The sequence below is a fragment of the Centruroides sculpturatus genome, unplaced genomic scaffold (genome assembly GCF_000671375.1).
Source record: "Centruroides sculpturatus isolate CEXI.00-Female unplaced genomic scaffold, Cexi_2.0 scaffold390, whole genome shotgun sequence".
NCBI lineage: Eukaryota > Metazoa > Arthropoda > Arachnida > Scorpiones > Buthidae > Centruroides > Centruroides sculpturatus.
Window position 1 is genome coordinate 93162 of NW_019384599.1, and position 26304 is coordinate 119465.

The following is a 26304-nucleotide window of genomic DNA, read 5'->3' on the forward strand; positions in this document are numbered from 1 at the left end:
TTTGTAAGCGTTCAAGCTATTTCTTCCAATAAAATATTCATAAGGACTTTTCTGTGTTTTTTATCATGCGTAAATGCCGCACGCTCAAGAAAAACCTTAGTGAAATTTGGAAGTGGTCGACGTGGTTCTCTCCATTTAGTCTTGGAATTAAAACGAGATGATCCTGTCGAGAATGTTCAATGAAAAATTGCCATCAGGTGGAATATGCCGCATGTAATCATGTAAATAAGTTAATTAACAATTCTAACTACAGAAAAAAAAAAAAGATCTGAAGTTGATGTAGCCAATTCTACTTCATTCGAAACTCGAATGAGTAACTTTAATTAGGCATAAATACAAAAAAAAATGTATATATTATCTCCTCCTCTTGAACTTTCTGTTAGCATCGAACAAGTACCAATCGATCAAAACCAGTACATGGACGTAACTGCTTAGTTTTTAACGTGACGTAAAAACTCAAGCTCAGTTTTAGCTGTGCTTTAACTTATTATTACCACGCCCTGTTACTCCTACATGTTTTGAATTGTTTAAATAATTTTATTCTTAAATATGGTTACTAGATATGAATAAGCCACACCTCGGTTAGAATTTTGAGTCGGACTTTTCGTAACGGATTACGACACTTCTTCTGTGTATATAATTTAATATGATGATTAATAAATTTAAATATAACACTTTAAAGAACAGTTCGTTCAACTCTGTTTTTTTAAAAATGCAATTGAAAATTTATGACGATTTAATTTTATAAGAGACGACGAAATTATGACTATAAAACACTTTATAGCTTTGGAATTATCATCATCATGCAACCTAAATTTAGATTCGACTCATCTTAACAATTACAAAAGTTAATTTCCCACAAAGACAAACCATAATCTCTCGATTTTATGTCAGACAGAAGTTATTTATAGGTACGTTGCATAAATTACAAAGAGTTAATATTTTATAAGTAATATTTTATACTAATTTTATGTTCTTTATAATCTCTAAATTTACTTTATGGATAAATTATTGAGTGAGAAAGAATATAATGGAATTAACAAGCGACAGGGAGGATAATTTGACCGTGAAGCAGAAGGTGTCTGATTATTATTAAACAGGCAACATGTTATCTCGACATATCAAATGTTTGAGTGCACAAAAACTAGAACTGATTTACAATTCCTTCTTTGATTGATTATTACTATAAGAGATTCATTTAACAATGTATTTTTTCTTGTTTTACACAAGGGCAGAGACAAGCTGAATTATTGTTATTAATAATAGTTTTTCACATGCATGAATATAAAACTATACTTTAAAAATAGATTTTTAAATAATTTAACATAAATAAAAGATTATTAAGAAAATTATATATAAAAATACTTTCTTATAAAAACTGAAAAAGCATCTAGAAGCAATACTGAGATCATTTTTCTATAATGTTTCAACAAAAAATGCACAGAAAATTAAGGAAAGTTGTTAAAGGAAAAAATCTCTAATAATAAAAAAATTATATATCACAGCTCTTAAAACTACTAATTTATGTATTAATTTATTTTTATAAACACTAATTATGAGATAAAATAAATCAAATCTTCTATTGCTAAATAGAAATAATGAAAAAGAAATTTTTATTAATATAAAAACAAATTTTATACACAAAAATAATAATTTTATATTACTGTTTTCTTTATAATGAATAAATTTTAGGATTCTTAGAAACCTATACTTTTTTTATTAATTTAATAATAAAAATACAACATTCAACAACTCTAAACTGTTTTATTTGAAGTAAAATCACCTTTCTTCGCTCTTGGTGATTGTTTATAGCCTGAAAGTGTTTGATTAACACGTTAATTGCTATCCGATGTACCAGTGGTCATACCAATCAGGCCCACAAACAGCCATACGACCGCTGGCGGTCGGAGCCAACTTTATAGATGTGCGCGAGAGGCCACTATTAAAATGTAAAAGAATGTCTTATGAAGCCAGGATAATTTAAACTTGAGTGAAACACTATATTGGTTATAGTGAAGTCAGGTGGTCGTACGCACGGCCCTAACCGGCACGTCGGATGGCGGTCAACGTGCTAAGAAAAAGTTTCTGTTCCAACAATCTTTTTCTTACAGAATTATAGTGTACTAGATATATTTAGAACATTACAATTATTATATTAGAATATTTAGTACTAATATATAATGTATTAGTATTTTTCTCTATCTAAAAATAACAATAGATATGCTATTATGTCATACTGTTCTTGATTTACTGTCAAGATTCACTAATCTGTTAGAATATTTAAAGTAGATAATTTTAATGTATTAAAGAAACTAATAAGGCATTGTACTGATTTAACAGTTTTAAAAAAGATTTAAATGTATCATTTATCATATTTAAGAATAGGAGAAATTTAATCACCTGATACATTGCCTAGTAACGTGACTTTAATACAGCTGTATTAAAAAATGTCAATGGTTTGCTTACCCAGCCATATTAAAACCACTTTACTAGGCAATGAACCCATTACTTATTTTGTAAATTTAGAAGTAACAATACCAAATTAATCTAAATACAGTATAATACAGTTTTATCATTAACAAATAAAATTCTAAAGAAAGAATTCTGCTTAAAGTCTGAAAGAAGTCCTTTCCTTTGATTGTTTCAAGTTTCAAACTGAGATATAAACCCAGGGCTGTGGAGTTGCATAAAAATCTACCGACTCCAACTCCGACTTTTCCTTACCAATCCGACTCCGGCTAAAACACCAAAACTCCACGACTCCGACTCCAACTCCACAGCCCTGGATAAACCTCAAAAACACTCATCTATCATCTAATATGGGATTTTTCTATTGTTTCTTTAATCAAAGATATTTCAGATTTTTAAGTTATATTAACATGGATTCAAAAGACGATTCAATTTAATCTTGATTGATATATTTTATATTTAAAATACATTATCATCATAAATCTTTCTTGTGAGGAAAGAGAAATGTTTTCATACTCTCATCTGTGCATTGCTACAGAACCCTGCAGGTTTATATCAACCAACTTTAAGAAAAATTGAAGTTTTCCTTTATGTGCATAAGATACAAGCATGCAGTACTTCAAAGACATTATCAATAATAAATATTTCCCATTTTTTTTATTTGAGCCAGAAATTATTTAGCGACCAATATTTAAATCATAGAAAATTATCTGTAGAAAACACACAGACAACCACACATCTCTAGAATTCACATAGACAATCTCTAGAAAACATCAGACAACTTGTCTTCAATATGTGTATACACATCTTCAAGACATACATTTTCGAATTTATGAGTAGTTTTTAGTAATAAGAAATTACACAAAATCAAATTTAATCATTTAATTAAGAAACTATCCACTATTATAGCTGCGTACGTGTTAATTTTCTTTTACTTTATTAAATTGATTCTTTCAAAAATTTGAATTATGAATTTAAAGCCAGTATGTATAACTTGACTATGAATTTTTTTTTTTCTGTATTCCGAAGGTAGAAATTCATTATTTTGGTTTACTAATATTTAAAAACAAAGTGAATAATAGAGAAATTTGATTATATCTATCAATAATAAAAAACAGACGTTACATACGATACTTTGTTACTTTTTTTTTTATTGCATTTATACATCACATTGCTGTTTTAATTATTTCCAAAGTGCAATTATTAAAAATTCTTAGTGATTAAAGAAATTAAGCAAGCTTAATTCCACTTCAAAAAAAAATTAAATATCTATGAAACAATGCATTGGCAATAATTTCACATTTATTCTTTTTTTTGACAATATCTCCAATTGTTTATTGATTACAAACATTTAGCATTCATTGGTTATAAAATATTTTAAAACCAACAATTTATATCATAAAAGCATTTCTTTAACTTATACTTTAAGAATTCAAATTTTAAAAATTTAATAAAATGTCAAATCATCTACAAGAAATGACATTTCTTAAATCATTGCTTAAAGCTGTTAACCTTTCGTACCTTTTTTTCTTTATATTTATGGCCTTCAGTATTAAATCTAAAGATGCCTATGCTTTTTTGGATGGAGCATTCAAAATCTAGAATTGTATAAGAATATTTTCAAATAATATACAGTATAGTTTCAAAGACAATACTCAACCAACATGTTTTAACTTCTATATATCTTTGCACATGAAACATCATATTTCAAACTAGTAACTGACCTATATAAACATCTCAAAGCCCGATACTTTATAATGAAACCAAACAATCACCAGATTTAAATCTGGCTAGTTTACTGCTACTGTTAATAACTATTTTAATTAATTTTAATATTTAATTATTAATTAATAGCAGCTGTAAACTAGCCCGATTTAAATCTGACAATCATTTGGTTTCGTAGTAACTTGCATCTGCTTTTACTGGACACAGTTGCTTATGTATGTTCTCTTTCATACCCTATACTTTCAGACTCACTGATCATCTCCTCTCCAAAGATATTTGATTAATGAATCTGAAAGTACTAATGTCTAAATGATTACATACTCCAATAAAAGCAGCAGTTAGTCACTCACCATGTTTGTTTTTTGTTAGAGAACACAGGGATCACCATATTTATTTCCATCTGCCAAGATGCTGAATAAAAAGAAAGACAGTACTTCATCTGCAAACATACCTGAAGGTTATACTGTGCATTTTCTTTGAAAATATATGCTGTATATTGTTTGAACATAAATTTATTCTATAGTTCCAGACCTTGCATATTTAACCTCTAGCTTTAATTTGAAGGAATTCTTTAAAATTATTTCTGATATCATAATCTTTTATGTTCATTGTGACATCAATATGACTTTTAACTAACTTCAAGCCAAAAATTTGAAAGAAAATCTAAATGTAACTGTCGTAACTTGCAGATCAAGAGATTGCAAGTTCTAACAATCATATTTAAGATCAAAAGTAACTTATAAAGGTTTGGATAGTCTAAAGAGAATGTTAACAGATTAGTTTTGCATATCGACTGACAATATTCTAAATGTAAAATACAGGTATACCTCGACTTATGTCGTTTCGAGTTACGTCGTTCCCGATTATACGTCGTTTGTCAAAAAAGTATATGGAAAAATAAAAATCAAATTTAAGTCATTTTATTAGACTTTATGTCTGTCCGCCACAAATATTGAAGTCGTAATATCACTAGAAAAATGTTTGAAGCACATAAAATCATATTAAAATATATACATTTACAAGTATGTACTGTATTTACAGTACATGCATTCGTAAATTTAGATTACTTTTTTTCTGTACTATATTAAAAACTAAAATTTATTTGTTTGTAAGCTTAAAATATATTCTTATTAACCATACATTATTAAAAATGCATTAATAAATAAAATACAGAACCGGAATTGGCAATTTATGGTTTAGCCTAGTGACATGTAGATTTGGAGACAAGTAAATTCGACTTACGTTGTTTTTCGACTTAAGTCGTTCTCCTGGAACCAATTACCGACGTAAGACGAGGTATACCTGTATTATATTTATGAAAGGTACAAAAGCTTTACAGACAATGATAAAAATATTTACATACTGGGTGACATTTAGCGTAATATTTACTAAATTAAAATCACCAACTCGGTAAATAAGAAGTGCAGTTTATAATATATTATAAGAAATATAACTATACAGTGTATGTATTTGTGTGTATATATAAATGTAAAATCTAAAAATATGACAAAAAAAATTATTATTTCTTTGAAATGATCCCTTCAATCACAATGATATTTTTTTTATCAATAAAAAAAAAATGGAATTTTTTAAATTGTACAATAATTATAAAATTCAAACTGGTTATATAGACTAACAGTGTACAACAATAAAGTACTTACTATCTACGTTGCCGACAAAAAAAAAATCTCTCAAACATGTTTAACAATATATAAAGTGGAATGTAATTCCAATTTAATTCTGCATTAAGCATTTTCTTTGACCAGTCAAAATTCAATTTATATTTATATATATTATACATTTAATTCAACATTTAAAATTTAAAACACGTTATGATCCCTTTGGTGATTCGATTAAATAAAAAAAATAATAATAAGGTACAAAATATTTACCAAGAAAAAATTGTACATAATTCTTCACATTGTTAATTGGTCTGTTTTGAAAACATCAATACTGATTCAATGGCAGCGATAATAATTATTAATGAAGATGTTAAGTTTGTAAGACCTGATTCGGTTTAGGAAAAAAAGGTAAGACATTGGAATGAAGTCGTCTTAGTAAACGTTCTTCTCATTCGCATCCAATCCTTTTCAGCCTCACTGGAATTAAATAAAGTTTTATTTAAAAACATTTTTTTATTTACAACTTAAACTATAAATAAAAAAATTAATTAATTGCCTTAAGTTCTATTTATTTAAAACTCTGTTAGAACATTACATTACACTCTACATTTAGAAAGACTTCTAAAACATTGGTTCTCAAAGTTATTCAATCCACAGACTACTTAAACAGAGTTGCATATGAACAATGGTACCTTCGTCCATTCTTACCCTGTACCTATCATCTTAGATATGCATCAAAATATTCTGTATAACCAGAGTTATATGATATAGGCACACATTATCCTACGGGCAAAAAGGGCAGTTGGCTGGGGCCCTAAACCAATATTTTATAAACTCATTAATGTAGTAATATTACAAAATTTAAATTTGGAGCCATATCTGGGAACTATAGATTGCTGGCATGGAGCAGGAACAGTGCAGAATTGCATTAAAAAAATAAATGAGGATATCAGGAGATTTCCCTCAAAAAAATGTTTGAAATACTGTTGACTTCAAACATTTTTTTGAGGGAAATCTCTCCTAATTATAATTTGTCTGTGTCCCAACAAAGTTATAACACATCACTGACACAATATATGAAAATTTATAGTCAGAAATCTCTTAATTAGTCAGCATCACAAATACATAATTTCTGATATCTGATTTGGAAACATTTGTTTTTTAAACAAACAACACAACACATGGGTAATCTGTCAAGAGGAATGTTTTCCAGGAGACTTTCTATAGGAAACTAGACCCTATTTAGGTGTTATACATAAAGCAAATCCAAAAAATTCTACATGGCCAATCTGTTAGTTAGGTGTGAACCCATAACCGACTACCAATGTTTGGTGGTTTCAGCCACTCTGCCATTAGTGGAACACTATATTCTCAAGAAAGCTTCACATCACTTGAAGAATCCAAAGACAACAACACTTCGTTGGCAATTACATAAAATTCCAAAGAATAGAAAAACACATTCACAGATGTAGTTAACGAACATGACTTGCCAAATATTTTCTTTTGTTTAGAACTGATTTATATTAAACCTTTACAAAATTAACTCTGATAATTTCTGAAAATTAAAAGGATACACTAGACACTGTGACAACTCAATCAGACTAATTACTGCACCTTGTAACATTGAAATTTTTAAAAGAATGCCATGTTTTGACACTTAAAAATGATGCATTAGTCAAGTCAAAATACATTATTCTATTTTAATTAAGAAAAAATAACTTTATTAATTAATAATGAAAATGATCTCCTTAAAGAATTTAATAAATATATAAAACATTATATGAAAACTATGCACTGCCAGAATAAATTTTTAAAACCCAAAGCGCACAATTCTAGAAAGCAAATAAAATATTTAACTCTTAAATTTTTAAGTTATTTATAAGTTAAAGTTTAATGCCATTGTTTTATAAGTAATTAAATTTCTAAAGATGAGCCAGAAAGACTCAAAAATATTTGTTTTAAATATTTAAAAATTTATTCCAATAAAGCATATTTTTTTTTTGTGTGTGTGTAATTTTGTACAAGCTTTTTAAGCTTTCTGAAGATTTATAGACTGCAGCCTTAATTACTTCTGTTAAAAAATAATGCAGGTAAATATAAGTCAAAATAAACAATAGCCATTCTTAGAAATAAAACCAAAGAATTAATTTATTTAACATTTACCAGCAAAAATGATTGTTTAATAATTATATAATGTTTACAGCTGTCTAAGCAGACACTGTATAGAATATATATGAAAAGAGAGCCACTTTCAGAATTTTAATGTCATTTTTTTCTGTTTAATCAATTTATAAATTAAAATTTCTTTATTCAATAATAATTATTGAATATTAAACAATGAGATTTCACTTTCAACTTTAGAATATGAGCAAATGTTATCCAATAAATCAAGACTTTAATAACAAGTGTAATATTTAATACTGCATTGTAATTCTATATAAATATCAGAAACTGATTATCATCTCTAAAATTTCATATTATACCTTTTTTTGAATGTTAAAATACTTGTAAATTAAGAGTTTTTCTATGTAATTTATTAGTGTTCACAATATTTTGAAAGATAAAAGCAAAGAAAAATACACAGTATAAATTAGCATTAAACAAGTTATAAATTTTAATCAAACTAAAAACTTAAAAGTAATTTTATTCACAATTTAACCAAAGAAGCTTAAATAAGTAATCTGAAACAAAACATATGCTGAAAGCTTACACAACAGCACAATGTTAGAAGCGGTGACTCACTACATACACCACAGAAATGGTTAACAAAGAAAAATTATACATTTTAACAGATCTTAACTACATAAAGTTAGACTATTCAGTCTTAATATTGAATGCAAATAATAATTTCACAATATTCTAACGACTGACTAGCTATAACGATTAATTCGTAGTTCAAAAAATTTTAATTTAACCTAAAGATGAGTGGGTATAGCTTGGAAACACCTAATACTTATCTCTGTATTTACTTCACGAAAGCAATATATTATAATTTTTAACATGGGAAACATGAAAGCTAAACTGACTAAAGTAGTTAAAGCTTTTTATTGGAGTAATCAGTTTATAATTTGTTTTACTTGACGTCATAAAGTCAAAATGCTCCAAGACTATGATTTTTATCTGAAGTTGTTGTTACATTTAATTTGTTATTGTAATAAAACTTCAAAAAATAATGTTAAGCATACTAAAGTCATCATCTTACAAGTAAAAAATACTCTAAATGTCATATAACCAGGGCCATCGAGAGGAGGGAGATGAGGATATTTTCCAACACCAGATGAAAACTTAAGGGCTCATAGTAGTTCATACTCCTATAAATTAATGTTGTTATTATTAAAATACAATCTTTAAGACTGCTGTTTATTAATGAATAAATGCACAATACATATTTCATTTGTTAAAAAAGGAGCTCTCTCTATCCCCACATCCCTGTACTAAGCTTTTAATGGCCTTGCACACAACAATTATATTAAAGACAATTTAAAATATATATAATNTCAACGTGCTAAGAAAAAGTTTCTGTTCCAACAATCTTTTTCTTACAGAATTATAGTGTACTAGATATATTTAGAACATTACAATTATTATATTAGAATATTTAGTACTAATATATAATGTATTAGTATTTTTCTCTATCTAAAAATAACAATAGATATGCTATTATGTCATACTGTTCTTGATTTACTGTCAAGATTCACTAATCTGTTAGAATATTTAAAGTAGATAATTTTAATGTATTAAAGAAACTAATAAGGCATTGTACTGATTTAACAGTTTTAAAAAAGATTTAAATGTATCATTTATCATATTTAAGAATAAGAGAAATTTAATCACCTGATACATTGCCTAGTAACGTGACTTTAATACAGCTGTATTAAAAAATGTCAATGGTTTGCTTACCCAGCCATATTAAAACCACTTTACTAGGCAATGAACCCATTACTTATTTTGTAAATTTAGAAGTAACAATACCAAATTAATCTAAATACAGTATAATACAGTTTTATCATTAACAAATAAAATTCTAAAGAAAGAATTCTGCTTAAAGTCTGAAAGAAGTCCTTTCCTTTGATTGTTTCAAGTTTCAAACTGAGATATAAACCCAGGGCTGTGGAGTTGCATAAAAATCTACCGACTCCAACTCCGACTTTTCCTTACCAATCCGACTCCGGCTAAAACACCAAAACTCCACGACTCCGACTCCAACTCCACAGCCCTGGATAAACCTCAAAAACACTCATCTATCATCTAATATGGGATTTTTCTATTGTTTCTTTAATCAAAGATATTTCAGATTTTTAAGTTATATTAACATGGATTCAAAAGACGATTCAATTTAATCTTGATTGATATATTTTATATTTAAAATACATTATCATCATAAATCTTTCTTGTGAGGAAAGAGAAATGTTTTCATACTCTCATCTGTGCATTGCTACAGAACCCTGCAGGTTTATATCAACTAACTTTAAGAAAAATTGAAGTTTTCCTTTATGTGCATAAGATACAAGCATGCAGTACTTCAAAGACATTATCAATAATAAATATTTCCCATTTTTTTTATTTGAGCCAGAAATTATTTAGCGACCAATATTTAAATCATAGAAAATTATCTGTAGAAAACACACAGACAACCACACATCTCTAGAATTCACATAGACAATCTCTAGAAAACATCAGACAACTTGTCTTCAATATGTGTATACACATCTTCAAGACATACATTTTCGAATTTATGAGTAGTTTTTAGTAATAAGAAATTACACAAAATCAAATTTAATCATTTAATTAAGAAACTATCCACTATTATAGCTGCGTACGTGTTAATTTTCTTTTACTTTATTAAATTGATTCTTTCAAAAATTTGAATTATGAATTTAAAGCCAGTATGTATAACTTGACTATGAATTTTTTTTTTTCTGTATTCCGAAGGTAGAAATTCATTATTTTGGTTTACTAATATTTAAAAACAAAGTGAATAATAGAGAAATTTGATTATATCTATCAATAATAAAAAACAGACGTTACATACGATACTTTGTTACTGTTTTTTTTATTGCATTTATACATCACATTGCTGTTTTAATTATTTCCAAAGTGCAATTATTAAAAATTCTTAGTGATTAAAGAAATTAAGCAAGCTTAATTCCACTTCAAAAAAAAATTAAATATCTATGAAACAATGCATTGGCAATAATTTCACATTTATTCTTTTTTTTGACAATATCTCCAATTGTTTATTGATTACAAACATTTAGCATTCATTGGTTATAAAATATTTTAAAACCAACAATTTATATCATAAAAGCATTTCTTTAACTTATACTTTAAGAATTCAAATTTTAAAAATTTAATAAAATGTCAAATCATCTACAAGAAATGACATTTCTTAAATCATTGCTTAAAGCTGTTAACCTTTCGTACCTTTTTTTCTTTATATTTATGGCCTTCAGTATTAAATCTAAAGATGCCTATGCTTTTTTGGATGGAGCATTCAAAATCTAGAATTGTATAAGAATATTTTCAAATAATATACAGTATAGTTTCAAAGACAATACTCAACCAACATGTTTTAACTTCTATATATCTTTGCACATGAAACATCATATTTCAAACTAGTAACTGACCTATATAAACATCTCAAAGCCCGATACTTTATAATGAAACCAAACAATCACCAGATTTAAATCTGGCTAGTTTACTGCTACTGTTAATAACTATTTTAATTAATTTTAATATTTAATTATTAATTAATAGCAGCTGTAAACTAGCCCGATTTAAATCTGACAATCATTTGGTTTCGTAGTAACTTGCATCTGCTTTTACTGGACACAGTTGCTTATGTATGTTCTCTTTCATACCCTATACTTTCAGACTCACTGATCATCTCCTCTCCAAAGATATTTGATTAATGAATCTGAAAGTACTAATGTCTAAATGATTACATACTCCAATAAAAGCAGCAGTTAGTCACTCACCATGTTTGTTTTTTGTTAGAGAACACAGGGATCACCATATTTATTTCCATCTGCCAAGATGCTGAATAAAAAGAAAGACAGTACTTCATCTGCAAACATACCTGAAGGTTATACTGTGCATTTTCTTTGAAAATATATGCTGTATATTGTTTGAACATAAATTTATTCTATAGTTCCAGACCTTGCATATTTAACCTCTAGCTTTAATTTGAAGGAATTCTTTAAAATTATTTCTGATATCATAATCTTTTATGTTCATTGTGACATCAATATGACTTTTAACTAACTTCAAGCCAAAAATTTGAAAGAAAATCTAAATGTAACTGTCGTAACTTGCAGATCAAGAGATTGCAAGTTCTAACAATCATATTTAAGATCAAAAGTAACTTATAAAGGTTTGGATAGTCTAAAGAGAATGTTAACAGATTAGTTTTGCATATCGACTGACAATATTCTAAATGTAAAATACAGGTATACCTCGACTTATGTCGTTTCGAGTTACGTCGTTCCCGATTATACGTCGTTTGTCAAAAAAGTATATGGAAAAATAAAAATCAAATTTAAGTCATTTTATTAGACTTTATGTCTGTCCGCCACAAATATTGAAGTCGTAATATCACTAGAAAAATGTTTGAAGCACATAAAATCATATTAAAATATATACATTTACAAGTATGTACTGTATTTACAGTACATGCATTCGTAAATTTAGATTACTTTTTTTCTGTACTATATTAAAAACTAAAATTTATTTGTTTGTAAGCTTAAAATATATTCTTATTAACCATACATTATTAAAAATGCATTAATAAATAAAATACAGAACCGGAATTGGCAATTTATGGTTTAGCCTAGTGACATGTAGATTTGGAGACAAGTAAATTCGACTTACGTTGTTTTTCGACTTAAGTCGTTCTCCTGGAACCAATTACCGACGTAAGACGAGGTATACCTGTATTATATTTATGAAAGGTACAAAAGCTTTACAGACAATGATAAAAATATTTACATACTGGGTGACATTTAGCGTAATATTTACTAAATTAAAATCACCAACTCGGTAAATAAGAAGTGCAGTTTATAATATATTATAAGAAATATAACTATACAGTGTATGTATTTGTGTGTATATATAAATGTAAAATCTAAAAATATGACAAAAAAAATTATTATTTCTTTGAAATGATCCCTTCAATCACAATGATATTTTTTTTATCAATAAAAAAAAAATGGAATTTTTTAAATTGTACAATAATTATAAAATTCAAACTGGTTATATAGACTAACAGTGTACAACAATAAAGTACTTACTATCTACGTTGCCGACAAAAAAAAAATCTCTCAAACATGTTTAACAATATATAAAGTGGAATGTAATTCCAATTTAATTCTGCATTAAGCATTTTCTTTGACCAGTCAAAATTCAATTTATATTTATATATATTATACATTTAATTCAACATTTAAAATTTAAAACACGTTATGATCCCTTTGGTGATTCGATTAAATAAAAAAAATAATAATAAGGTACAAAATATTTACCAAGAAAAAATTGTACATAATTCTTCACATTGTTAATTGGTCTGTTTTGAAAACATCAATACTGATTCAATGGCAGCGATAATAATTATTAATGAAGATGTTAAGTTTGTAAGACCTGATTCGGTTTAGGAAAAAAAGGTAAGACATTGGAATGAAGTCGTCTTAGTAAACGTTCTTCTCATTCGCATCCAATCCTTTTCAGCCTCACTGGAATTAAATAAAGTTTTATTTAAAAACATTTTTTTATTTACAACTTAAACTATAAATAAAAAAATTAATTAATTGCCTTAAGTTCTATTTATTTAAAACTCTGTTAGAACATTACATTACACTCTACATTTAGAAAGACTTCTAAAACATTGGTTCTCAAAGTTATTCAATCCACAGACTACTTAAACAGAGTTGCATATGAACAATGGTACCTTCGTCCATTCTTACCCTGTACCTATCATCTTAGATATGCATCAAAATATTCTGTATAACCAGAGTTATATGATATAGGCACACATTATCCTACGGGCAAAAAGGGCAGTTGGCTGGGGCCCTAAACCAATATTTTATAAACTCATTAATGTAGTAATATTACAAAATTTAAATTTGGAGCCATATCTGGGAACTATAGATTGCTGGCATGGAGCAGGAACAGTGCAGAATTGCATTAAAAAAATAAATGAGGATATCAGGAGATTTCCCTCAAAAAAATGTTTGAAATACTGTTGACTTCAAACATTTTTTTGAGGGAAATCTCTCCTAATTATAATTTGTCTGTGTCCCAACAAAGTTATAACACATCACTGACACAATATATGAAAATTTATAGTCAGAAATCTCTTAATTAGTCAGCATCACAAATACATAATTTCTGATATCTGATTTGGAAACATTTGTTTTTTAAACAAACAACACAACACATGGGTAATCTGTCAAGAGGAATGTTTTCCAGGAGACTTTCTATAGGAAACTAGACCCTATTTAGGTGTTATACATAAAGCAAATCCAAAAAATTCTACATGGCCAATCTGTTAGTTAGGTGTGAACCCATAACCGACTACCAATGTTTGGTGGTTTCAGCCACTCTGCCATTAGTGGAACACTATATTCTCAAGAAAGCTTCACATCACTTGAAGAATCCAAAGACAACAACACTTCGTTGGCAATTACATAAAATTCCAAAGAATAGAAAAACACATTCACAGATGTAGTTAACGAACATGACTTGCCAAATATTTTCTTTTGTTTAGAACTGATTTATATTAAACCTTTACAAAATTAACTCTGATAATTTCTGAAAATTAAAAGGATACACTAGACACTGTGACAACTCAATCAGACTAATTACTGCACCTTGTAACATTGAAATTTTTAAAAGAATGCCATGTTTTGACACTTAAAAATGATGCATTAGTCAAGTCAAAATACATTATTCTATTTTAATTAAGAAAAAATAACTTTATTAATTAATAATGAAAATGATCTCCTTAAAGAATTTAATAAATATATAAAACATTATATGAAAACTATGCACTGCCAGAATAAATTTTTAAAACCCAAAGCGCACAATTCTAGAAAGCAAATAAAATATTTAACTCTTAAATTTTTAAGTTATTTATAAGTTAAAGTTTAATGCCATTGTTTTATAAGTAATTAAATTTCTAAAGATGAGCCAGAAAGACTCAAAAATATTTGTTTTAAATATTTAAAAATTTATTCCAATAAAGCATATTTTTTTTTTGTGTGTGTGTAATTTTGTACAAGCTTTTTAAGCTTTCTGAAGATTTATAGACTGCAGCCTTAATTACTTCTGTTAAAAAATAATGCAGGTAAATATAAGTCAAAATAAACAATAGCCATTCTTAGAAATAAAACCAAAGAATTAATTTATTTAACATTTACCAGCAAAAATGATTGTTTAATAATTATATAATGTTTACAGCTGTCTAAGCAGACACTGTATAGAATATATATGAAAAGAGAGCCACTTTCAGAATTTTAATGTCATTTTTTTCTGTTTAATCAATTTATAAATTAAAATTTCTTTATTCAATAATAATTATTGAATATTAAACAATGAGATTTCACTTTCAACTTTAGAATATGAGCAAATGTTATCCAATAAATCAAGACTTCAATAACAAGTGTAATATTTAATACTGCATTGTAATTCTATATAAATATCAGAAACTGATTATCATCTCTAAAATTTCATATTATACCTTTTTTTGAATGTTAAAATACTTGTAAATTAAGAGTTTTTCTATGTAATTTATTAGTGTTCACAATATTTTGAAAGATAAAAGCAAAGAAAAATACACAGTATAAATTAGCATTAAACAAGTTATAAATTTTAATCAAACTAAAAACTTAAAAGTAATTTTATTCACAATTTAACCAAAGAAGCTTAAATAAGTAATCTGAAACAAAACATATGCTGAAAGCTTACACAACAGCACAATGTTAGAAGCGGTGACTCACTACATACACCACAGAAATGGTTAACAAAGAAAAATTATACATTTTAACAGATCTTAACTACATAAAGTTAGACTATTCAGTCTTAATATTGAATGCAAATAATAATTTCACAATATTCTAACGACTGACTAGCTATAACGATTAATTCGTAGTTCAAAAAATTTTAATTTAACCTAAAGATGAGTGGGTATAGCTTGGAAACACCTAATACTTATCTCTGTATTTACTTCACGAAAGCAATATATTATAATTTTTAACATGGGAAACATGAAAGCTAAACTGACTAAAGTAGTTAAAGCTTTTTATTGGAGTAATCAGTTTATAATTTGTTTTACTTGACGTCATAAAGTCAAAATGCTCCAAGACTATGATTTTTATCTGAAGTTGTTGTTACATTTAATTTGTTATTGTAATAAAACTTCAAAAAATAATGTTAAGCATACTAAAGTCATCATCTTACAAGTAAAAAATACTCTAAATGTCATATAACCAGGGCCATCGAGAGGAGGGAGATGAGGATATTTTCCAACACCAGATGAAAACTTAAGGGCTCATAGTAGTTCATACTCCTATAAATTAATGTTGTTATTATTAAAATACAATCTTTAAGACTGCTGTTTATTAATGAATAAATGCACAATACATATTTCATTTGTTAAAAAAGGAGCTCTCTCTATCCCCACATCCCTGTACTAAGCTTTTAATGGCCTTGCACACAACAATTATATTAAAGACAATTTAAAATATATATAATTATTAAAAATTTAATTTATTAATTACTTAAACTATTAATAATTAATTTTAAATTAAATTAATTATTAATAGTTTAAGTAATTAACTACTTAATAAGTAAAATGTAATTAAATATTTAGTTTATTATTGCTGCATACGTTCATCTCACATTAGAAAACAAACTTTATAAAGAATGTATTTTAAGATATTATTACATCATTAAAAGATTATTTCAAAATTGCTTCCAAAAATTATTCATTAATATAAAAATTGAAAAATTAAATATGCTGAATTAGAAATACACACAAATACATTTTGGTGTTAAAAATTTAATCATATTCTATGGTTGAAAGGTACCTTTTTATAGAGTTCAATTTATTTTTTAAATTTAATTAATTAAAAAACAGAGAGAGAGAGAGAGAGAGGATTTTAAAATTCTGTTCTGCAAATACTAATGACCAATACACACAACATTAGCCGCAGGCTTAACTAATCCTCTTTCTTGAATGTCAGTGTCAAAAGAGACAACTAGTGGAGCCATTTGTTAATGTTGATAACATATCCATCATAAGTTTGGTCAAGTCCAACAAAGAGATCAGGTGGTGAGAAACGGGATCCAAGGTATCTAGGTCAATCCACCAGCAATGGACTGGCACATTAGAAATTTCGCAGTAGGCCATTTGCTCCAAGACCATTCCCATAATATAGAGCTATATTTGGTATATATTTCCTGTACCAAAATTTGTTACTACAAACCACCCATGAAAATTTCTAGGGCTGTTGTCTGGACTGAAACATGCACCCTTCAAGGTGGCAAGCTGATGCCTTTATTACTACTTATTACTTATTTTTTTTTATTGTAAAACATTTAGTTTGGTGTTCAGTTTTCACTTAAAACACTGCAAAAATGGGAAAATATTATAACTTGAACACATCTTCTGCATTGATTCCAGCAAGTACAAGTACAAGAAATAAATGTTTTCAATCACTTTCATAGATCTTTGTCAAGTTATTACATGTTTCTATAAATCAAAAATGTTCGTTTCTCCAATAAATGTACTTGCTAGAATCAGCATGGACACTTTCAATGAGAAATTTAAACTAAAAAAAAGAATATGTATTTTATGAAGAAAAACTGGCATATCCAAAACTAATAATATAATACTCATCCCTGAAAACAGTAATTAAAGTATTAAGTTCATATTATAAAAACAGAAATTTGATATTAAACCATTATTATTCTAACTTTTATTTAAATCAAAATGTAATCATAAGCAATACAAATTTATAAAATTTTGTCAGCATTTATTTCATCAAGAAAGTTATATATAAAGTAACTTATCAGAATATAAAAATTAACATCAAATTAACTAACTTTTAAAACAATTTTTCAAATTAGTTTAAGATAATTTATCTAAACACACTTTTTTAAAAGATAAAGGGAGGAAATGTAACAATACAATTCTCTTTTTCATGTTTTAATTAAATAATAAGAACAAAAAATATTCTATTAATAGAACACAAAAGAGTTTATAGAATGCAGTACAGGTTAAAAATGTGAGATAGATGGTTGGATGACTGAGTGGCAGCTCACTGGGAGACCTGTGATCAAATCTGGACAGGTTGGAAAACCCAGAATATGTCCAGTGGTACTTACATCCAAGTCTAAAACAACAATTGTAAGAAACTATCAATAATAAGACATCTCTATTTCAGGCAAGCAAAATGGTAAAAAAGAATCTTAGAATCAAGAAAATATGATATATTTCCTTCAATAATGTGTAAAGGCCAGATTTACATTCATTTAATCACAATTATGCACACTTATAAACTGGAACTGTATAATCAAATAACCGACACATAAATGCAATTTCCAGCACACAACATTATTTTGTACTGGAAATTGCATTTAGGTGTCAGTTATCTGATCACAATGTATCCTCATACATATGCACATAACAATGCCTGAGATATGCATTATATATGTTAAGAGCTCCAGCAATATACTCTAAAATTTATAGGTTAAAATGTATACGTACTTTACTTCTGTCTGCAAACAAATCTTACTAATGTGTATTATGCTACACTTTTTGGGTAGGAGGAGGTAAACACATGACATTAGATGATAGAATGTCAAAAATTGATAATAAACTGACCTTTCACTTATTTCCAGAAATGCTGTCAATATAAACGAAAAGCAAACATTTTCAGCCTTGTTCATGGGTCAATGTCAGGCTTCTATAAAAGATTTTTAACAAAACTTTTGGAATCTGGAATGCTTTTTGAAAGAAAAACATTCTGGAACAAGCTGTATTTAAACTAACTAAACCATTCAGGTTTTTCACTACATCATCAATCAATGTCATTAACATCCAAACACTTAAATTTAGCACCACACAATGATTTATCACAAAAAATTATAAATTATGGTTCACAAATAATAAAATGTTCTGCCAAACATATAACTGTTTGCATATCTATGTTCCTAAAACTTACCTCCACATATAGAACTGTCTACAAGAACTTTCCAAGAGCTGAAAATTATTTCAGCGTCCTTATTGTTTAAGCATCTTACCTGTTGCAAGCTTTTATAAATTTCCCATGCTTCCAGTATTCTCAGCCTATCTGAGTTTAATATATTTTTAATATATATAAAAATGAATGTGTGTGTGTGTGTGTGTGTGTGTGTGTGTGTGTGTGTCCTTCATGCATTACCACACCGTTTATCCGATTGCCGTGAAACTTTGGGAAGTTGTTTAATATACTCCGGCGAAGGTTTTTGGCATAGTACATTTATCCTACGATAGATGGCGCGCGTTTACGCGAGCATTCGAGCACAGCGTGTCCGATCGATTTCAAATTGTGAAGAACATTTCCCCCTTCAAAAAATATTTCTATATATGCATTTGTTAACTGTTATTTACGATATTTGTAATAATTTTTGTTTAATCACTTTATTTCAACTTTTTTTTGCTAATTACGTATTCGCTCGAACTTTGTTAAAACTTTAACTGCATACCGAACAACAACCGAAGTTGTAGAAGGAAATTCGCCTATTTTACCGATCTAGGGATCCCCTTTTCCAAATTTTAATATCATCTAATAATTTAAAAAGACAAATTACAATAAAACGGTTTATTATCCAACTATCAGAAATTTCACAACATGCCAAGGAAGAGAGGAAGGAGCAATTAAATAATTAAAATTATAAAGGATTTAAAAATATATATAAAAATGGGGAATATCGCACTTCTGACAATCGCAGCGAGTGTGTGGGCTAAATTTGGAGAATCCGTGCTTCTCGCATGGACAACTGTATGTGGCCGGCTCACGCGTCGAAAAACCTTCCGATTTATTCGTGTACGCACCAGACGGAAAAACAAAAAATATCGTGTATCCACAAACACTCCAATAAATAAATAGAATTGAAACGACACTTTGAAATGTTTTCCCGATGAAAATGAATAATAATAATAAGTTTCAATAAAAATAATAAAATGTAAATTGAATTTTATCATAACGAGTTTGCTTGAATTTCCTTTCTTCTGAGATCACAGCAATGTACGACGGGTAAGCTAGTTTTTAATAAATTTGGCCTCTTCCCATAGCATTAACACTCCAGGCTCCATTGCATATTGTGCAAGAGTGGTTGGTTGTCTTGTTCTTTGCAATGTTGTATTTATGTTCTGCCATCCTTTGCATCCAAATAAGTTTTTAGGTGTAATCAAATCAATTATGAATAAAATTGCATGCTCAATAAAACTTCATAACTTTCTATACTATCTAATTAATTGTTATTGAATTTATTTCTAAACATAAAATTATTTGAAAGATATTTGAGGATGACTGGTTAAAAGATTGGAGTGATTGGATAGGACAATATAACATGTGGGCAATCTGCCAAGGAGGAGTGCCTTCCAGGAAGATCTTCTATGGTTCCCATGTTACAAACATGAAGAAAATCCAAAAAACTACACATCACCAGACCATTGGTGAGGTGAGAGTCTGAGACTACCCACCAGTGTTCAGTGGTTTTATTCATTTGGCCACTGATGGGCGAGTGGGCTAAAAGAACGAAAGCAAGACATTTGAATTTCACGTGCTCATCTGTAACTAAATGGCAGAGCACTATTTTTCATGTAAATTGTACATACAAAAGAAAATTCACTGCACAGACAGCAGACATGGACTGTAAATCATTTTTAAAAATGATCACTTACAATCATGTTGTGAGATAGCAGGGAACCACTGGGTTGATCCCTAATGACCACTTACTCTGCACGAGTTGGTAAAACCCACTCTCAGTTTGTCGGATGGCTTAGGAGGGCAAATTGAGCGGGTAGCAGCAGTGAGGTCGTGACAAGGCGTCCAAATAACTACACAGGTTGAACAACAATAACACATTTAATAAACAACTAAGAGATTATACATATTGAAGGAAAAGCAGAAATGACACATGTATAAATAATAAAAGGTTTCTATTCTATATCTACATCCTATCCTAAACTAAAGCTTGAGAAAGACCTCCCTAAAAGGGACGTGTTGGAGAGAGAGAGAGAAAATTTGGTCAAGGGTTTACCTTGTAGGAGTCAATCTCGTTGTATAGGGCATTGGTAGGACGCACTGGGATCGGCGGTTCCTAATCGTAGTTTCTCTGTTTCCCGTGGATGGCAATATGGAGCGATGGACAGTAGGGCGGTATGGAAATGGTGTCCCTTGATGTCCACTCGGCTATGTCCGATGTGGGTGTATACCTGGCGGTGTCCTCTTTGGCTGTCCGCTGAGGGTGTTGATTTGGTGGGATCCTCTTCAGCTGTCCGCCCAGAGGTGCAAGTTCGACCTCTTTTTATACCTATCTCGGAGGGGAAATTATGGGGGAAGAAAATCTAATGCAATCACCAGCTCAACTTGCGTATAGCTGTGTTTATGTTATCATCATCCTTTTCTTCCAATAACTGACTTCTTACCATCATAAATTTGTCAAAATCCCTGATTTATTAACATGAGGTGACTCGTGTCATACTATGTCTCACCCCTTTGAAAAAATCATTGCTTTATTTGGTCATTTAGATCGAATTTCTCATCGGGTCAATCAGACTTGGAGTATGGGGTTTTGTTTTATCCTTGTCGGTGACCTTTTGGTTACTCTCTCTACAGTAACAGGTGATTGTCACCATTAATTGGTTACTTATCTGCACCTTATATTTATGTTAGACTTGAACTATCCCCTGGTGTGAGGGGAGTCTTTCTTTGGACGATGAAAGTCACCTTCAATGTGACACAGTACAGTGAAGGGTCAAAATGCATGTTCTTTACTTCAGTGCGGAATTTCACACTTAAGTCCGAATTCTCACAATGTAAACAAGCTATAAAGTACTTTAGTCCTGAAAATCATCAAATCTGCAAAATATGCAGTAAAAATCATAAATGGATATAAAATATGCTCTATTGGGAAACCGTAATTTGATCTACTTTGACCCAAATCATGTTCATGTCGAAATTTTAACATTGCAGCATTTAGGAAAAGCATGCATGTGCACACAAACCCTGCAACTGATTTTTCATATACCACTTAACCATCTATTGACTAAAGTAATTACATAAGATGCTTTTCTTCTCAGGCAATAAGAGCATAGGAAACATTTTGCATAATTGTTACAGATTAAATGGAATTCACAAAGTGATGACTGAATCACAAAAGACATCCTGTAAATTCCAGATCATCCAAAAAATTCCCAATGATCCAAACTGGACTCAAAAACAGACTTCCCACAGAGAAAAAAACATGAACAATCCAGTAGTCAATAATTCAAGATTGAAAATGCACCATCATCATCAAAAAATACAAAAACAGCTAATAAATTTAATCTATTTGCTACTTTTGTATTCTTTACATACTAACCCTAAAATTAAAACAAAATTTGTTCTATTTCTTGAGTTTTTGTAAGTAAAAAAAGTTTTCTCTAGGAAGTCAAAAATGTTAGTGCATGATTGAAATACCCTGCTAGAAACAGTGAGTAAAGTTTTAATTTTAAATTGTAAGTAAATATGAAAAAACAACTAAATAGTAACACAGCCAAGCTTACCTGAAACATGGTCACAAGTTATAACAGTAGTTTAAAAGACTAATGCCTCATACCTCAGACATAAAAATAAATTTTCTAAACTTTCATAAATGCAATAAAATTCTAATGAGCAGAAATTTCAAATATAATACTTGATTCAAGTAATAAAGACTTAGCAACCAAGTATCAATAGAAAGTTCTTGCCTGTTACTTACTAATGAGTTATCGACTAATGAGTAACAAATAGTGAGTTAAAAATACCAAGTGCAAATATCTACCAGTTTCTCAAAGTAATGGGTTTATGCACAACACTAGCAGTTAACAATTAAGTAACGAGTAACAAATATTAAACATGTGAGCCCCAAAAGTAACAGGTTTGCACATCATTAATTTGCTTATACTATTGTTATTAAAAATGAAATCTCTGAGAAAAGATTATTATAAAAGAATTAAAACTTACAGTTATCATTGTTTTTGGATAAATGACGAGTTACTCTTATACGAGCATCCGGAACCGCCAAACTGAGGCCCAAACGTAGTAAGGAATCATTCTGTTCTATTAGTTTCGCAATTTCCATTTCCACTTTGTTGCCTAAAACTTGTACTGCCTAAAATAAATATTTAATATTCATAAATGAAAAATGTGTAACAAATAATAATAATAATATACAACAAAGAATATAGTAATAATAAATATCTACTTAGACTTTTTAAATAAACTACAGAGTTTTCTTGTAAGTAAGATGTTAAATAAACAATACAATTAAATTGAAGTTAATAGATCGATTTAACATAAAATTTAATAAACTGTTTACTTTACTGATATTTAAACTGTTTTACATAACAATGTTCTATTGTATTAATGTTAAAATAAGTTTAAATTGCCATTAATGTTAAGTGAAGTTAAAGTATAATGAATTAAGTGGTCATTATTGTTAAATGAGCAAAGAAAATGTAATCATCAGAAAAATCATTCATAATTTTAATATAAAACCCATAATGAATCTAAAATACTTAAAAACATATGCTTAAAATTATTTTATATTATTATATTTATATGATAAGAAAATGCATGAAGATTTTGTTACTGAAAATTTAAAATTTAAATTAAATGACATTTAAAGTAAAGTAATCTTAAAACTTTCTTCCCATTAATGATCTAAGTAAATTTAATGAGAAAAGTCAGATGCAGAACAAAACCACCATTTGTAGGTCATTCACATCCCCAAATCAATTTGAAAATGTGATCATTACTTTCTCAACTTACCTAAGTCTGTCTACACAAATATCTTAGCAAACAAAGTCCATTAACAAGACCAATAATCAAATAAAATATATTAATATTTATAGAACATATGTCATTAAAATGTAAAACGTAAAATTTATCATAATGTTGCAATCTCTCATTTTACAAGTATTAATTATCTTTGTAAAATTCTCTATGAAATCAATTCATTATTTAAAAATGTTTACTTCATAGCATTAAATGAGAAGACTTTCCGTATTTAATCTTTGTTAAATATTTCCGTCTCTATACTTGCATATAGAGATAGAAATTTTTGTATATTTTCTCTACCTGATTAATAATACAAAGTCTTCCAAAATAAATGCTACCATTTAAATTACTGTAAATATGTTAACTATCCGAGAAACATGCAACAAATTCTAATCAATATAGTAACTGTCCGAGTTTCATCTTCATCTGTATTCAAACATCTTGTCGTCTACCACTCCTAGGAAATGCCGTAAACAAAAATGGCAATTCTACAACAGAGAAGTTTTGTGTTCCGCAATTTGTAAAGTTGGAATCGCTCGTCTTATGCAACATGAGTAATCTGCAGGAGCCGTGGAATCATGGCTGCTTTGGGAAAAGCGACAGCAAATTTGCCATAGCAATCATAGGAAGAATTTGTATATTTGTCAGGTGTGTATAATGTGATATGAGGTGCATGAACTGAGAAATTTTAATAGGCAAATGTAAAACTTAGTTTTTCAACATTTTAATGCAGATTACAATGTTCTTGGGTAATAATTAACACAATCAAAATAATTTAAAATGGCAGCAGTCTTTTTTCAAAATCCCTGTAATTTTTAAGCTTTTATCCATTAACAACATATAATTAATATTGTTTTCACTTTTGAAACATTTAAGAATCTTGAAAATAATCATCTGATAAAAACAAATACTAAAATTGCATGCGAAATAATATAAAATCAAATTCATTTGATAGAAGCCTGACTCATTAGATGAGATCTAAAGCTTTGTGATAAACAACTTGAAAGATCTTGATTAAGGATTGTATTTTTGTTTCATCTAACTTGAAGATGTCTGTTTACAACCAAAGAAACTTTTCTTTAAAATATACCCATTTTTTGCAAGTTATTGGTGTCTAGGTGTACTTATTACTGCATTATACCAGTATTATGGTAGTGATTGTGATCTCAACTAACAATACACATAAGTGATTCCTTGAAAAAAGTATAGATGACATTGACTTAGTTATATAATTAAGAATTGGGGCGAAAGAAAATCTCTCATGTATTATTACTAAATTGCCACTTAAAAATATTCCTAATTAATAAACTAATATAGTCAGACAGTCAAGCAGTTAAATTGGCAGCATACCACTCTGGGGTCAAGGAATTGAATCAGGACAAATAAAAAAAAAAGTCAGAAAATTTTTGAGAGTGTTTGTCCAGATAAGTCAGGCCCTGTTCCTCACCATCTGATCACTTTCGTTGTGGGCCTGGCCAAATCCACAATGGGCTTGCTAAAAAAATACTTTTAGTGCCCAGAGGATAGAGAGAGTTTACCAAAAAAATTAATGAACTGAAAACCCACTACTTAGACTATTTAGAAAATTATCATTTTCTTTTTCACAAGTGACTCCATTGTTATCAGAAAAAAAGTGATACATTAATAGTTCAAAAAGGCTAAATTTTTCTGTTTTGAAACAGAGTTTACATTGACATTAATACTAATTCTGAATTTAATTATAATTCAATTTAAAAGCACAAATTGTATTAAGTACAACCTAATTTTTATATTTTAATATACATCATCACACATTAACAACTACAATTACTTTTTTATTTCCATAAAAACAATAGCAATAATTAAGTGAACAAGTCAAATACAAAGTCAAAGAAAAAGAAATTATTAGTTGATTTAAAATGTTATTATGCAAATTAATAATATTAATTCCACACAGAATCAACCAAGCATATGAAGATATATTATATATTATTAAAATAATGTTTTTGCAATCTTTTATTCTATTATTATTAATTTCTTTTTAATATTTTTAAACTGGATAACAAAGAAATTCTATTAACTTACATAATAATACACAATGTTATTTATATATATTACAGTCATATTATTTAATTTTAGTTACGCTTGATTATATCAAAAATTTAATATAAATGATTTTAGTAATCTGTTAAATTATAAAATTAAATTTTTCCAATTAAAATCAAATTTTAGAATGCTTAATTATAATAAACTGTTTGCATTTTTCAGAGGCTATTAGAGAGTAAAATTACTATAAGAATATTTTTAAAACTGTTTTGTTCTTTGAGTGTGGTTTGGTTTTATTTAAATTTACAGTCTCAATATTAAATATAGAAAAATACATTAACACTCAAATGATAAAACTGGATTAACTATCATAATCAGTTAATTCCACTGTTAACCTA

At 28.3% G+C, this 26304-nt stretch overlaps 1 protein-coding gene across 1 annotated transcript in view; it reads right to left on the minus strand.

The window, feature by feature from the left end:
• Positions 1-12945: 12945 nt before the first annotated feature.
• Positions 12946-26304, minus strand: part of LOC111624940 (tropomodulin-like) — a 53097-nt gene continuing 39738 nt past the window's right edge. The window contains exons 9-10 of the mRNA XM_023367933.1: positions 23066-23213; positions 12946-13543 (exon numbers count right to left, since the gene is read on the minus strand). Of these exons, the coding sequence (XP_023223701.1) occupies positions 13515-13543; positions 23066-23213 (177 nt within the window). The 3' untranslated portion in view covers positions 12946-13514. The remainder of the gene's footprint in view (positions 13544-23065; positions 23214-26304) is intronic.